The sequence below is a fragment of the Apis dorsata genome, unplaced genomic scaffold (genome assembly GCF_000469605.1).
Source record: "Apis dorsata unplaced genomic scaffold, Apis dorsata 1.3 scaffold_883, whole genome shotgun sequence".
Classification (NCBI taxonomy): domain Eukaryota; kingdom Metazoa; phylum Arthropoda; class Insecta; order Hymenoptera; family Apidae; genus Apis; species Apis dorsata.
Genome location: NW_006263999.1, coordinates 45,627 through 60,391, shown reverse-complemented (window position 1 = coordinate 60,391; position 14,765 = coordinate 45,627). Strand labels below are relative to the sequence as shown.

Here is a 14,765-nt window from a genome sequence, read left to right as displayed (position 1 = left end):
ATGATAAATTGTTCTAACTATATGACTATCCCAAATATACAAATAGTCACAAAATTATTCAGCCATATTGGTATTCAGTATATTCTATATGAAACAATATATTAATAAGAAAAAAATAACTTGAAATTTATTTATAGTGATAATCTAATTAGTTGAAAATACGATAGAATGAAAAATGATATGTTAATTAATAGAGATACAAAATACTCAGATGGCCAGATACTTTGTGTTCAATTATATTATATAAACAATAAGTAAAGATAAAGCTAATATGTGACTCGTTCTATAACTTATAAATGATCAGTTTCAAAGTCTTAGGATATTTTGATTTTGGAAGAGTTATTTTAGTTCAAAATATTACAATTTATTATCTTAAAACATAAAATTTAAAGATAACTACATCCAAAATCAACTAACATAAGGTTATTTTTTTTATCGTAAATTTCATTATTGGAACATTATGACACAATTAGACAAGTAGGATCACAAAAAACTGAGCTCATAAATAATTTCAGAATATAATTTTTATAGCAGTCTTTAACTTTGGCATTATTTGAAATGATAAATTAAAATCATATAATTTTTATAAACAATAATAATAGTTTAGTAAATAATATATTAATATTACTAATATAGTACTAATGTCAAATTTCACAACTGAAATTAAATTATGAATTATTTAAAAAAAAGAAGTTATTTTATTTATATTTCAACAGAAATAATGTAACAATTTATAGAATCATAAGCTGAAGATAATGAAATATTAAAATAATGAAACTAATATTTCAAACAATACATATTTATGAGCTCAGTTATTATTTCATCAAATCAACATTCATCATCATTCACACCAAAACTTTTCTTTTGCCAATTAATTCTTTAAATTTAAATATTACTATCTGGTTTATTGGAAAAACCCATTGATTGAGCATTTTCAACAAGTGTAGCTTGCATACTCGATGAAGGAACCTCAATATTCGTCGCTGCTGATCTCATTTCACGGAAAGGTGCTCTAAAAAATTCATAAATTATTAAGATTCAAAATAATTAATAAACACATAAAAATATGTGCATTAGAAGTTGTATTATAAAACACGTATCTATAAACTATAAGAAAGCATTTTAAAGCTACAAAATGAGAAAATAAAGTTTTCAAAGGAAATATAAAAATATAATTTAAAATTATTTAATTAAAATTGCATCCATATAATATTGAAATATCTTGAATAATAATAATATTTAAAAAATTTTAATATTATTGTATTTTATTTACTTTATAAGTGTTATAAAAACTAAAAGTTGAGCTGAAATTTAAATACTATAAATATTATTACTATAATATTATATTTAAATACTATATATAAAATTATAAATGAAAGAAACCAGCAGCAGCATGCAAGTCATTAATCTATATAACAATGTTTAGAAAATAAAGGAATAAAGCAAACATATCTTTCTAATGCAAGAAAGAATCTAAATATATCATCTAAAATTAAATGTTATGAAATTAATGTTTAATGTTTATGAAATTAAAAGAATGTATTTATGTATAATTACATAATTATGTATAATTATGTATAATTAATAATTTATGTAATTAAAATTAAATTATTATTTATAATTATATATTATATATTAGGTAATTATATTAAATAATAATAAATAATATATTAAATAATTATTTAAAATTATAAATTATTCTTAAGTTTAAACATATATATAAGCCTTTCAAGATAATTGATTCATGAATATAAACAAATTTTAAAAAATATAAAATATTTATATTTTATTAAATTAAATAATTTAATTTTAGAATAAAAACTTTAGAATAAAAACTAATCAAACATATTAGTAAAACAAAAAAAAATCATTATGCACAAAGAATAACTTAATTATAATATCAAAGAAATTAAATGCATATTGTCAAATATATTGAGCATAACAGTAACATTAAAATATAACCATAAACCTAAAAATTTATATATCTAAAAAACTACAAATTTAAAAATGACAATAAATTTTATATATTATTGCCTGGTTAGAGAAGTGGTGCAATGAATGTTTGATGATTTATGTAGGCCTCCAGACATCAGGATCCTCCACGAGAGTAGTATGGTGATCTGTAGTAGGAGGTACTGTACCCTGTGGGGAACTCACACCCGACGTTATTCCTGCTGGGTCGGGCCTAGTTCCTCTGTTGTGATTAGTGTATTAGTAACAAAAATAAAAATTATACTTGTCAAATATATTATATTTTATGATTATATTTTAATAAAACATAGCTTATTAACAACACTTAGCTGTTAAATGAAAATGATATATTTTATTGCTTTGTGTGATGATACATGTTTTATAAGACTTCAAAAATAAAAATATTATATGTTAGTTAATTTATATATAGAAAGTATCCATAAACCATAGTTATAGATTAAAATATAGATACAAATATGGAACAAATAAAATAATTAGTTTTTCACCCACATCCCAAGCAAATAACATATGCACATGTTACTATAACAACATATCACTCAGTGTTTTAACTAAATAAAATAATTATGTAAAAAATTATATTATTATTCTATATATATTATTATTATATATATATTATTATTTCTTAGAATTGAAACAAAACATATACTTATTAATGAATTATCTATAGAAATATATTTTTAATTATCTATATAATTTTAATATTAGTAATTTATCTTATAATGCTACAAATGAAACAAATATAACTTACTTTCGTCCAAGTGACATTAATCCATATATTACACCTGTTGCAAATATTAGACCACTGCCAAATAGACTACTCATTCCTAAACAAAGGAAGACTGAAGGAAGTGCTATTCTAAAAAGAATAAGAAAAAACATTGTATCTAAATATTAAATTTAATGATATAAATTAATATTAAAAAAAAAAATTGAAATCGTTATATATCCTATCAAATACATGATCTACTTACAAACAATATGCAACTGCTCTATTCCAATAAGGTCTCTTTTCAACCCAATCACTTAAGTTTTGTACAAAATCAATAAATAGACAGCAACATGGTGCTTCTATCATTATAACTATAAAACCAGCTACCATTTGCCACATACCACTTATTAGGCAATCTACAGAACCCAATAATATTGATGCACAATTCCATACTCCAAGAAAAATTGCAACTGTAACAAATCAATAAAAACTATTGAATAAATATAGATTATGAATTATAAATTATGAATGATAATGTAAATTATAAATTCTAATTGCTACATATTTTTGTAACATCTAATATAAATAATATAAATAAAAATAATATAAATAATAAAATTTATATAATGACAAAAATGATTTAAAATATTTGAGTGCTATATAATTATTTAAATATAAAAAGATCACAAACCATAAATCATATCTTAATATTGTATATGTATGTAAAATATTAACTATTATATACATTTATTATATACTTTTTAAAAATATAACAAATATGTAAAAAATGCTGTAAAAAAAAAAATAGTAATAGTAAGTTAATTATATGATAATATGTATCTTATAATATTCTTTAATTTTAAAGACTTACTTATACTACCCACAGTTCCGAGTCCTCGACCAGCATATTTCATCCACCAAGGTACATCGTCCTTGGCAACAGGGTCCTGTCCTGGTCTTTGCATAATCGATGATATTTTCTCGGCGAACGACTAAAAGTCAAGAAATTATTATTACTAGAACATATAATGCATATCTAAATAATTTTAAATTTCAATAATTTAAAATATATTTACCATTTTTATCGTTCTACTCTCCCCTTCACCAGCTGACAGGACCAAATGAGATTGACAGTATATATTATAAGGATATGTTGATGTACAGAAAATCGACCCGTGAGTTTCTTAATTATATAGACAGAGGCGCTTATATCTGTCAACGATTTTGTACGTGGTTCTTACGTGAACTTCTTTATGGTTAAGCACTGTTTCTATTACCAACTTATTAAATAAATATAACCTCAGAAATAGATTTCTACCAATCAATGTCAAATAAATATTTGTAGTACTATTCATAACATATTATCTTTATTCTTAACAAAATAACATTATATGTAAATATGTTTTTAAAAATGTTAATTTATTGAAACTTAATAATTTTATCAATTTATTTACAATTATGAAAAAAAAATACATTAAGCAATATTAAATTAAATATTAAACATTAAATAATATATTATTGCTCTTCTTTTTATTAATCACAATATTAAAAAATTTATAGAAATCAAATTTGAATTAAAAGTTTGATACAAGATTTCTAAAGTAATTGTTTTTTGTAATAATATATAAAAAGAATACTTAATTATTGCAATATATACATATTTTTATAATAAATATAGACATATTAATGATAATTATCAAATAATTTTTTTATTAAAATCAAATCATGTTGTATATTCAGTAAAATCATCCATATAAATACGTTTATTTGATCTTGGGGATAGATCATCAGTTGTCCCATCTGGATTATTATTTGTTGATTCTTGTAATACACGATTTCTAAGTCTTTTAATATGTCGTAAACGTTCTAACCAATTAGAAGCATATGGATTGTGACTGTTTTGTTCTAATGATGATGAAACCATTGAAGCAAGCTGCAAAAATGAAAAAGGAATTTTTAATTTCTTTGTAATATAATTTCTGTTTGAACTATATTTTAAATAAATATATGTTAAATATATATATTATAATTTAAGAAATAAAATTAAAATATAATACCAAATTAAATGAAATTAATAATTATATAATTTAATTTTGATTAATCTTACATTGGCATGAAGAGCTAATTGTCGAGATAAAATAGCTAAATTTTGATCAGAAATAATTTTTGGTTCACTGTGTCTAATATGTTTAGCTAATTCTTCTTTTACTTGAACTGTGACTTGATTAGTACCATGATCTAGAGGTTGTATTACAACACATGCATAATTGAACTGTCCCTAAAAGAACATATTAATATTAAAATAAATATTAATTATTATTACTTCTAATTAAATCTTGAAAATAATATAATAATACATACTTTTACAGTTTGTATATTATATGATTCTCCAGATTCATTATAAACAACAGTAACATAGTTATTTCCAATATGTTGCTTTTTAGATGTACATTTTGGATCACTTAATTTTGTAGGCATTAATGTAGCAACATGAAATGCTACCTAATAAAATTTAAAAAATTTATATTATTAAGAATATAGAATAAAAATTTATTAAGAATATAGAATAACAAAAATTTTAATAATTCATTTTAACCTGTGTAACATCATCTTGCCAAATATATGCAAAATTTCCATTTTCACCATTACGATCTAATCCTCCCAAAAACACACTTTCATCAACATCCTTCAATCGAACTAATGTTCCTAATCGTTGTAAGAATTCTGTATATCGAAGTGATCCATGTTGATTAGCTAAAATTTCAGTTTCATTAGAAGCTTGTCCTGGACCAACAAAAAGAACTCCAATTTTGTGAGTTTCATATGGTTGTATTCTATCTAAATTTGTTACTGCTCTTTGTACAGCCGTTGTCTGTGGAACCAATAAAGGTTTTTCTGAAGGTGAACCAAAATGTGCTGTATGATATAGTTGTAAAAACACAAAACTGTAATTTATAATTTATGTATAAATTTTACATTATAACAAAAATAATTATTAAATATTTTTATTTAAAAGTATTATAACATTACCTAGGATTAATACCAGTTTTTGGAGTGTCTTTTACTCGTGGTGAATTTCCTCTACGAATATTATCCCATTCTCCACGAGATTTTTTCACAGGACTCATTACAGAAATTGTATGACCTCTATCACGGAAAGGTAATGGCAAAGGTGGTAACATTGAAGGATCAGCTTTTTCATCCTTTTGCTAAAATATACATATTTTTTTTTTTTATTGATATTATATATTTCATATTGTGTATATATATATATATCAATTTTGATAAAAAAATACATATTTTAATAAAAATATGAAAAATATCATTTATAATACTTTATCTAGGTGATTACGTCCAATAGGTGGTTTACTATCTGTTCCTAATGGTATTTGTTTTTGACCAGAATCAAAATTAGATAATCGAGGATAAATTTGTGTAGGTGATTGTGGAGGTTTTGTAATAGATTGAATTTGTGTTGCACGTCCTTGTACTCCCAAAAAATTTCCTTGAATCTGTAAAAATGTAAAAGAAATCTTCATTATTATATTTTAAATTTTATTATAATATTTACTTGAATACTACACCTGTATAGTAGTAGGAGATGGGGGAACAGTATTACTCGAACTAGTATTCGTAATAATTTGAGTTATTTGTGCTGTGCCTGGATAAGAGCGTTGAGACTGTAATGCAGCTGGATGATCTGATACATTTTCTGATGGAGGTGTTGTACCCATACCAAATATTTCTTCTGGTATAGCTTCACAACTAACTCTATAAATAAATTATATTTTTATTAATTATTTGTAAAATTCATGAATTGATATATTTCATGCAATAATATTAATATATTATAATATATAGTATATTATATAATATATTACATTATATATTATATATTATAATTATAATTATAATATAAGTATTATGATTAATTATAATCATATTAGATTAAAACATGAATATTAAGAAAGTATATTTTATAGTTTAAATAAATTTCTTTATTTCTAATTTAATAAAGTTTTCTCTAAAAAAAGTTCTGCAAAATTAATCTTGATTTTATTTGAAATTAATTGCAATTCAATTGATTTCTTTAATTGGAAAATGATATTTTATTAATTTTTATATCAATTTTATTTAAAATATTTTCACAAACATTGTTTTATATAGTTTAAAATATTTTCATATTTCAGTTAAATAAGTTAAATAAAATATTATTATTGAAATAGCAGCATATGAAACACAAAGTAAAATATCTATCTTATCAATTTTAAATTATTTGAAAATTAATTGTTACATAAAAAAATATTTTCAATAGAAGTTGAATGATATTGAAATTAATAATTTAATTATTATATTTTTTATATGGATACATAGACATTTCTTAAATATAATCATATATTTTTTATATATTTAATTATCATATATATTTGATATATTTTCATATATATTTCTTAACATATCCAACTAAAAAAATGATTAACATCAAATTATATCCTCTTTGATTATTTAATTTCTTTTAAAAATATTTATAGAATAAAAATAATTTTTAAACAAAATAAAAATCGAAGTTTATACACATGCTAAAAAATTATTTATTTCATTTATTAGGAATTACTTCGTTAATAACACATTTTATTTTATTTTATTTATTTTATTTCTGATTTTGAAATATGAAGATATTCTAATTAAAATTAATATAGAATTAGGATTTAAGCATATTAATATAAAAGAATTTAACATTATTTTTTAAATTGATCATTAGAATGTAATTTATAAATATAAATATATAAATATATAATTTATAAATATAATAAAATTTTATAATAAAATTTTTTAAAAAATTTGATTCTTGTAATAAATAAATATAATATAAATAAAATATAATATAATAAAAAATCTTTTGACTTTGATTTTTAAAATCAAAATTGCAATTTTTTTTTTAGCTGAAAAAATATTCGAAACTCGATTATTTTATTATAAATCTTATTTAATTAAAACTAAATGCTTATTTTTAAGTTCTTTTATCAATTCATTAAATTATACTATCGAAATAATAATACCTCATATCCTTTGCGTACGTAGTTTTCGCAGGTTTCTTTAATTCAGCATCAAGTTTAATTTCTATATCTGTTGAAAAATCACGATCGACTTGTTGTAAATTTAATTTTTCTTTATTTAAGAATGGATTTTTCCAATTAGCGCTCATTTCAGGACTAGAATTTGATCTACGTACAGGATTTCGAGAACGACGTAAATCTACCAAATTTTTTAATATATAAATTTTTTCAATCATTTATTAAGATAAATAAAATATGATATTACTTAATCATACCATCTTCACCATCTTCTAAACTTTCTAAACTATCACGTGAACTTTGCTTTGAAGGACTCGGTCGAGCTGGTGAACCAGGTATAGCTATTGGACCTGACGACACAGAAGATATCATAGATTTCATATTGTTATGATCATTTTTTATTTGATCCATATTTTTATCTGCAATATCCTGTAAATAGTTCTTGTAAATTTTTCTATATAATATCTAAAAACATATTTTTATAAATTACCTCTGTTTCATCTCCAGAATATTCTGATGTAAATTCTTGCTGTTTTAAATTTTGATTTGGTCTATATAAAGCCATTATGTCATACACAGGAAAATCTATATTTGTTTCAAATTGCATAGAATTCTGAATTCTCATTATCCAAGACATATCACCTGTAGGTCTACGTACATATATTTCAGCCCATCCTTGACACCAACAAGCACAGAGAACATGTTCTTCTTGTTTTTCACTATTAAGTATTTGTTCTAATTTTGATGATTCTGCTTGATCTTTATCCATTTTTTCTAAAGGATGATCTTTTTTTATTGAATCTAAATCTTCTGATGTTTTCTTCAATTCTTCTGTTGGAGAATTTGCAGCTGTATTTACAGTAGAACTTCCATAACCTCCAGAAAATTGTCTAGATAATTTATCTTCTTTTGCCGTCTATATATATTATTATTTTATTTTAGAATAATTTGAAAATAATAATAAAATAATTATATAAATAATATCAATAATACCTCTATACTTGATGCTCGTCGTAAATTTGATTGCAATGCTTTTGAATGTTCAGGAGATTGAGGACCAGATTTACACACAACCCAACAATTATCACAAAGTCCATTTCGCATTGCTTTATTACTACAACCGCTTGTCGTTACAGTAATAAGTTTATTACCAAGTAACCATGTCATAGATTGAGCCTCTTTAAGTAGAAAATCAGCAGCTGGTAATCTAATAAGTATAAATTATTATTATAACTTATATTATTATAACTTATATTTTAAAATCAATAAAATATCTTTATTAATAATTATAAATTTACCTTTTAGGTCGAGCTGAATAAGTTGAAAATGTATATCGAGCCATAAGATCAATACAAGTTTCAGTAAGTTCAACATGAAAAGTCATTAAAGCCTCATCAATTGGAGGCTTTAAATCTGAAGCTTTATTATCTCCTATCATACGATTTGTCATTATTGGTCTTTCTCTCCTGCCTCTACTGCCCTATAAATAAAAATTTAATAGTAATATAAAAAAAATACAATAGTAATATAAGATAATATAATTTTAATACTTTCTTTCATACCTGTTCTGTTAAACTCGAACTACGTTTTCTATTTGAGGAATCTTCATTTATAAAGTTAAAATCTGATTTCATTAAATGACCTTCTTCAAAAGGAACTATTACATTAGCTTTCAAACCCTATTTATTAGAAAAAGATAGTTTTATTATTAAAGTTTTATTATTAATAATATTATTATATTAGTAAAAAATTAATGATTCACATACTGTAGTAATAAATTTAACAAAATCTCTTCGAAATGGTAATCTGCATTTCAAAAACCATACAGCAATTACATGATGTGCCAAGGATACTGTATAATGATCATATTTAAAAGGATTTGTATATGGTAATAGAATTGCAAAAACCGACATGTATTGATCTCCAATAAAACTTGCAAAAACTTTTGGAAGTCTAGTAAGAGCTGTATAAAAAATATATACATACATACATACATACATATATATATATATATATATATATATATATATATCTATTTCATAATTAAATTGTTCTATAGATTTTATAAAACTTACTAGATAAAAATTCTAAAATTGGTATAGCTATATGTACTGTTGCTGAAATTTTTGATAAATTTAAAAGTACTTCGGATAAAAGTTTGTTCATCGCATCACGCATCTCTAAAATACAAGTTGTAAGGCTAGTAACACATTGACTTGCACACTTTGCTGTTAAACCAACCTAAATAAAACAAATTTAAAAAACTTTTTATTTATCAAATTATATAAATGTTATATCAGTATAATTTCTTTAAAAAATGAATTTTATTTTTACCTCTAAACATTTTATTAAACGCTGTTGTAAATTAGGTTCTAAATGTGCATGATATGAAGCTAATGACGCTAATACTGGAAAAACATGAACGCGAAACTCTGAAAGAGTAAATTTTGGAGGAACATTGTAAAGAGACTCTGGAAGTCTTAAACTTTTATCACTAACCTAAAATATTAAAACATATTAGAATAAAATATACTAAAATAAATTTTTTTAAAAATTAAAAAAAAAGAAACAAATTAAAATAATATACCATTGAGCAAAGTGCATTTGCAAAATAATCAATGTCGTTTGTATGTCGTGATAATATTAATGCTCTATTTTGCATCACTTGAGGCAATTCTTTTAATACCAACTGTAAAACTTTCCAATCTGCAAAAATATAATAAATAATATTAATTTGTAATTTTTATATATATAAAAATTACATTAATTTAAAATACATAATATAAACCTTTTTCCAATTTAATACAGGAAATAACAGCTTTACATGCAAGTGCCAATGACATGTAAGTAATTTGACAAGATAAATGTTGCAATGGAGTTGGATTGACTGGTGGAGGACTATTACCACCTCCTCCACTATTTATTCGTTCAATTGTTGTATGTTCTAAAACTAAATATGGACTAAACTTTATCACAGATAAGTTTTGAGTATCCGGAAATCCAAGATGATAAAGTGTATTTGCTCTAATTTTTAAGAAACATTCAAAAATCTAAAATGCAAAATAATTTTATGATAAAATAATATTATATTAAAATATAATTAATATACTATTAATACAAAAATATATTATGTAAAATTGAAATAATATATATCATTTTTATTTATTACCAAATATCGAATAGTAGGAATGTCATAGAAGACAGTTGGTTCTTTATAATGCTGTTCCAAATAATTCACTAAAACTTTATAAGCTCGTATAGCATGACTTGAAGGTAAATAATAAATTTTTGATATTAAGATTTTTATCACACCAACAACTGCAGTTTTTATATCTTTGATATCAACATCTTTTGTAACTGGTATATCAGATGTAAAAGGTTTATTGATTACCTTAACATATATAATTCATCTTAAAAATATTATACAATATATCATATAATATTATATGATTTCATCTTTCAAAGTGTTATATTAAAGATCGTATATTTTATGTATATATAAATAAACATATAAAATATCATGTACCTTCTCTAATATATCTAAAAGTTCTAAACATCTCTTTGTATCACATTCAAGACAAAGATCAATAAGTAAATGTGCAACACCATTCCGAATAGTGATATCAAAATCCATATCAACATGTTGAAAATATGGCACAATTATTCGTTCAATTAATTCTTCTTCATATCTAGATCTATTTAAAAAAAAAAAATGTCAATTAAAGTTATGTCAATTAAAGTATATAAGTTAATCTTCTATCAAAATTTATCTAATTTAAAAAATATATTAATTTAATGTACCTATTAATTTGGACAACATTTGTTAAAACATCAAGAACTTTCATTCTAATGTTGGTACGTGTTTCAATCTTATAATAACGTTCCATTAAATTTGCTAGTTTAAATTGCCAATGATAATGTGTAGGTCCAATAGAACGTGCTCGATATTCAATTAATTTCAAAACAGAACCTTCCTAGAAAAATTTAATTTTATATTTTTTTGTAAAAAAAATATTTAAATTTATATTTAAATTACAAATATGATAATTACAGGTCTTGCATCACTACAACGTTCAACGAGATCATAAAATCGTTGAATACAACCATTATAATGATTAATATCTAGTAAATTTTCAATACTATTTATTGTTTCATGTAAATTCACTGAAACTTGTCTAGTTGCAGGTTGGTTACTTGTTTCTAACAGAAAAATATAAATATTAATAAAAATCAAATATTTACATTAAAATTTATAAATTTTAATTTTACCTGTATGAGAAATAACTTCTTCAATAATATCAAGAATAATGCTCCATGTAGGATCCCATAACTCAGTTCCATATTTATTTACTAATCTTTGAATTGATAATATAACTTCATACATAACTACTGGATGATTACATTTTAAGGCCTTATGAAACAACAAAGCAATAAATAATACTTTTCAATTATATAAAATAATCAAATATTATTAGATTTTAATTATTTACTTGATAAAATGAAGGTAAAACAGATGTAGGAGTACATTCTAGTTTTGGAATTTTATGAGTTCCCCAAAGACCCATATTTACATAAAATACTGCTCCTCTAAGTAGGCGAACATCTCTCTGAAAATTTGTATCTTGTAGCAAACGACACATTGTATATAATGCAGAATGACCCATATGTGTACCTAGTAAGTTACGCATTATCTACAAAAAGTCATACTATTTTTAAAATTGAAATATATATTATAATTTTAATTTAAATGAATAATGTGCATAAGTATATTTGATTTAAACTTTTTAAAATTTTAATAATAATATACCTTCCAACTTATTTGACAATATGTTTCAACATTAACACTTCCACATAATGCTATGATAAAAGTTTGTAATGAATCAGACTGTAAATTACTGTAACAAACAATTGCATCTAAAGCTTCTAAACATCCAGAAACAACTTCACTACTATTACTATAATAACATAGATGGCAGATATACCTAAATATACAAAAGATAAAGTTTAACTTAATTAGTAATTTAATAATTAATTATAATATAGTCAATTCATAAAATATTTACTGAACAAGGCCTGATATAATGTCTTCATCAATGTACGCTGAATTAAACTTAATGACATTAACAAGAAGTGATAAGAATTCAGCTCCTCTTTTTCCATCTCCTGCTGTAACAATTGGCATCCAATCTAATAAGAAAGGTCCCATTCTTTCTTCTAGATGTAATATATCTTTTCCATTTTCTGTTAAGCTTTGTAAAAGTTCCAATCTATATAATAATTCATAACTTAATTAAAAAATATAATGCATAATTAATTAATAATAATATAATATAATATAATTAAAAAATATAATCATAATACCTAGGTCCAATATCTTCAGGAATATTATGTTCTTTAACAACCATAAAAAATTTTACTCTCATAAGAGAAGATAATTTAGAATATTGACCTTGAACAAGACATCGCAGAAAATTCAATGTTACATGTCTATGTTCACGAGGTATATCTTTTTCCAAAAGATCTTTTACTAAGTACCATAATCTTTCAGCAGCTTTCTAATAAAAAATAAAAATTAATAATATTATATATTTCATTATGAAATTTATTATTACAAATAATCTACCTACATCTTCCCATTGCTGATTAAGAACTGCATCACACAAATCTTTAATTGCTTTTGTTCGATGATGTACAGGACTTTCAGGACTAATTTCTTTTTCAAGATCATGTGTTAATGTAAAATCTTCACGACTTTTATAATTTCCTAAAAAAAAATTTATTATTAATTTATTTAAATAGATTATGAATTTATAATTTATCATTTAATTATAGTTATAATTTGTAAGTTTTGTATTTCATATAATTTATAAATAATCGTATTTAAAGATAATCGTATATAAAAATATATTAATAATACGATATAATTATAAATTATGAAAATCATATCTATAAAATCACCTTTATTAATACGAAAAAATTGTTTTAGTTTATCATGTAACGTTTTATTATCTTTATCTTTTGAGCTCATTTTCGACATTTTAGTTTATGAACTAAAAGCACTAGACAATATCCAGAAAGAATCGTATTAAGTAATAAGTAGGCATATCAAAACGAAATCTAAACAGAAAAATATCAGTGAAATACACCGTATAAAAAGAGATGGGATGCCAGAAAGTTAAACACCAATCAGCTGTAATTTGTAACCATAAAAAAGACACTAATAAAAATCATCAATAGTTTGCATACTATAGCTTGCTTTAGATATAAGACATGGTATTAAGCTTGGCAACACCGCTTTTACTAGTATGGAGTATGGAGTTTTATTTTAACATTGCAATAAATCAGAAAGTAAAGTCATTAAAATTTTTTTAAAGAAATTGATTTGAATATACATAATATTTTTAATAATCGTATATAAATAATGTGATAAGTATAATAATTATAAATAGAAATGATATGTAAATGCTAAAAATAATAAAAAAAAGTATACAAATTATGAATAAGTTTAAGGTTATAGTGAATAAATTTAAAATATTTATATTATACAAACATATTACATAGTATTTAATACTATGTAAATATATATAAATTTTACAAATGAAATTATATTTTTAAAAATGTTTAAACACAAGCTAATAAAAATAAAAATGAAATAAAAATTTTAATAATAAAGAAAAAAGATTTAAATGAATATATAAGTAAAAATGAGCAATAAAAACAATTCATATAAAAAATAATTGACAATATTTAGAGTCAATTATGAATTCTAAATTATTTAACTATTTATTATATTATTTTTAATTATTAATTTTATATTAAATATTTTATATACTTATTATAATTTTAATATATAAAAATAAAATTTAATGCTTATAATATATATTTTAGAAATTATTAAATTATTGGAAAAATTAAATTAATTATTGTAATTGAGATATGTTGATAATATTCAATCTGTAATTATTTTCTAATAATTATTTATAAATAAA

The 14,765-nt window shown here is 22.2% G+C and overlaps 3 protein-coding genes across 5 annotated transcripts in view; 1 reads left to right on the top strand and 2 right to left on the bottom strand.

Annotated features, from left to right (window-relative positions):
* Positions 1–339: 339 nt before the first annotated feature.
* LOC102671635 (calcium channel flower) lies at positions 340–3,951 on the bottom strand. Of its 2 annotated transcripts, XM_006623322.2 has the most exons (6): positions 3,778–3,951; positions 3,573–3,693; positions 2,964–3,171; positions 2,741–2,848; positions 2,035–2,194; positions 340–1,012 (listed from the first exon to the last, which is right to left on the bottom strand). In XM_006623322.2, exons 1-5 carry the CDS (start codon positions 3,778–3,780, stop codon positions 2,071–2,073), a joined length of 564 nt encoding a protein of 187 aa, XP_006623385.1. In that variant the 5' UTR covers positions 3,781–3,951; the 3' UTR covers positions 340–1,012; positions 2,035–2,070. The 2 variants fall into 2 exon arrangements, with proteins under 2 accessions (XP_006623385.1, XP_006623384.1); XM_006623321.2 differs by lacking the exon at positions 2,035–2,194 and having other exon boundaries at positions 679–1,012.
* A 439-nt stretch (positions 3,952–4,390) lies between these two features.
* Positions 4,391–14,024, bottom strand: LOC102671868 (tuberin). 2 transcript variants are annotated; one of them, XM_031514074.1, is made up of 29 exons: positions 13,735–14,024; positions 13,404–13,540; positions 13,138–13,331; positions 12,840–13,043; positions 12,584–12,758; positions 12,267–12,467; positions 12,046–12,187; positions 11,828–11,976; positions 11,578–11,750; positions 11,303–11,471; positions 10,946–11,167; positions 10,565–10,826; positions 10,364–10,482; positions 10,111–10,275; positions 9,852–10,017; positions 9,543–9,739; positions 9,339–9,455; positions 9,075–9,256; positions 8,770–8,983; positions 8,267–8,692; positions 8,034–8,205; positions 7,762–7,957; positions 6,286–6,472; positions 6,037–6,213; positions 5,732–5,910; positions 5,298–5,646; positions 5,063–5,203; positions 4,784–4,979; positions 4,391–4,634 (listed from the first exon to the last, which is right to left on the bottom strand). In XM_031514074.1, the coding sequence occupies exons 1-29, from the start codon at positions 13,811–13,813 to the stop codon at positions 4,576–4,578; spliced, it is 5,349 nt and encodes a 1,782-aa protein (XP_031369934.1). In that variant the 5' UTR covers positions 13,814–14,024; the 3' UTR covers positions 4,391–4,575. The 2 variants fall into 2 exon arrangements, with proteins under 2 accessions (XP_031369934.1, XP_006623386.1); XM_006623323.2 differs by having other exon boundaries at positions 4,809–4,979.
* A 62-nt stretch (positions 14,025–14,086) lies between these two features.
* LOC102672086 (mediator of RNA polymerase II transcription subunit 8) overlaps positions 14,087–14,765 on the top strand; it is a 4,367-nt gene continuing 3,688 nt past the window's right edge. Inside the window, exon 1 of the mRNA XM_006623325.2 lies at positions 14,087–14,164. Within this exon, the coding sequence (XP_006623388.1) occupies positions 14,163–14,164 (2 nt within the window). The 5' untranslated portion in view covers positions 14,087–14,162. The remainder of the gene's footprint in view (positions 14,165–14,765) is intronic.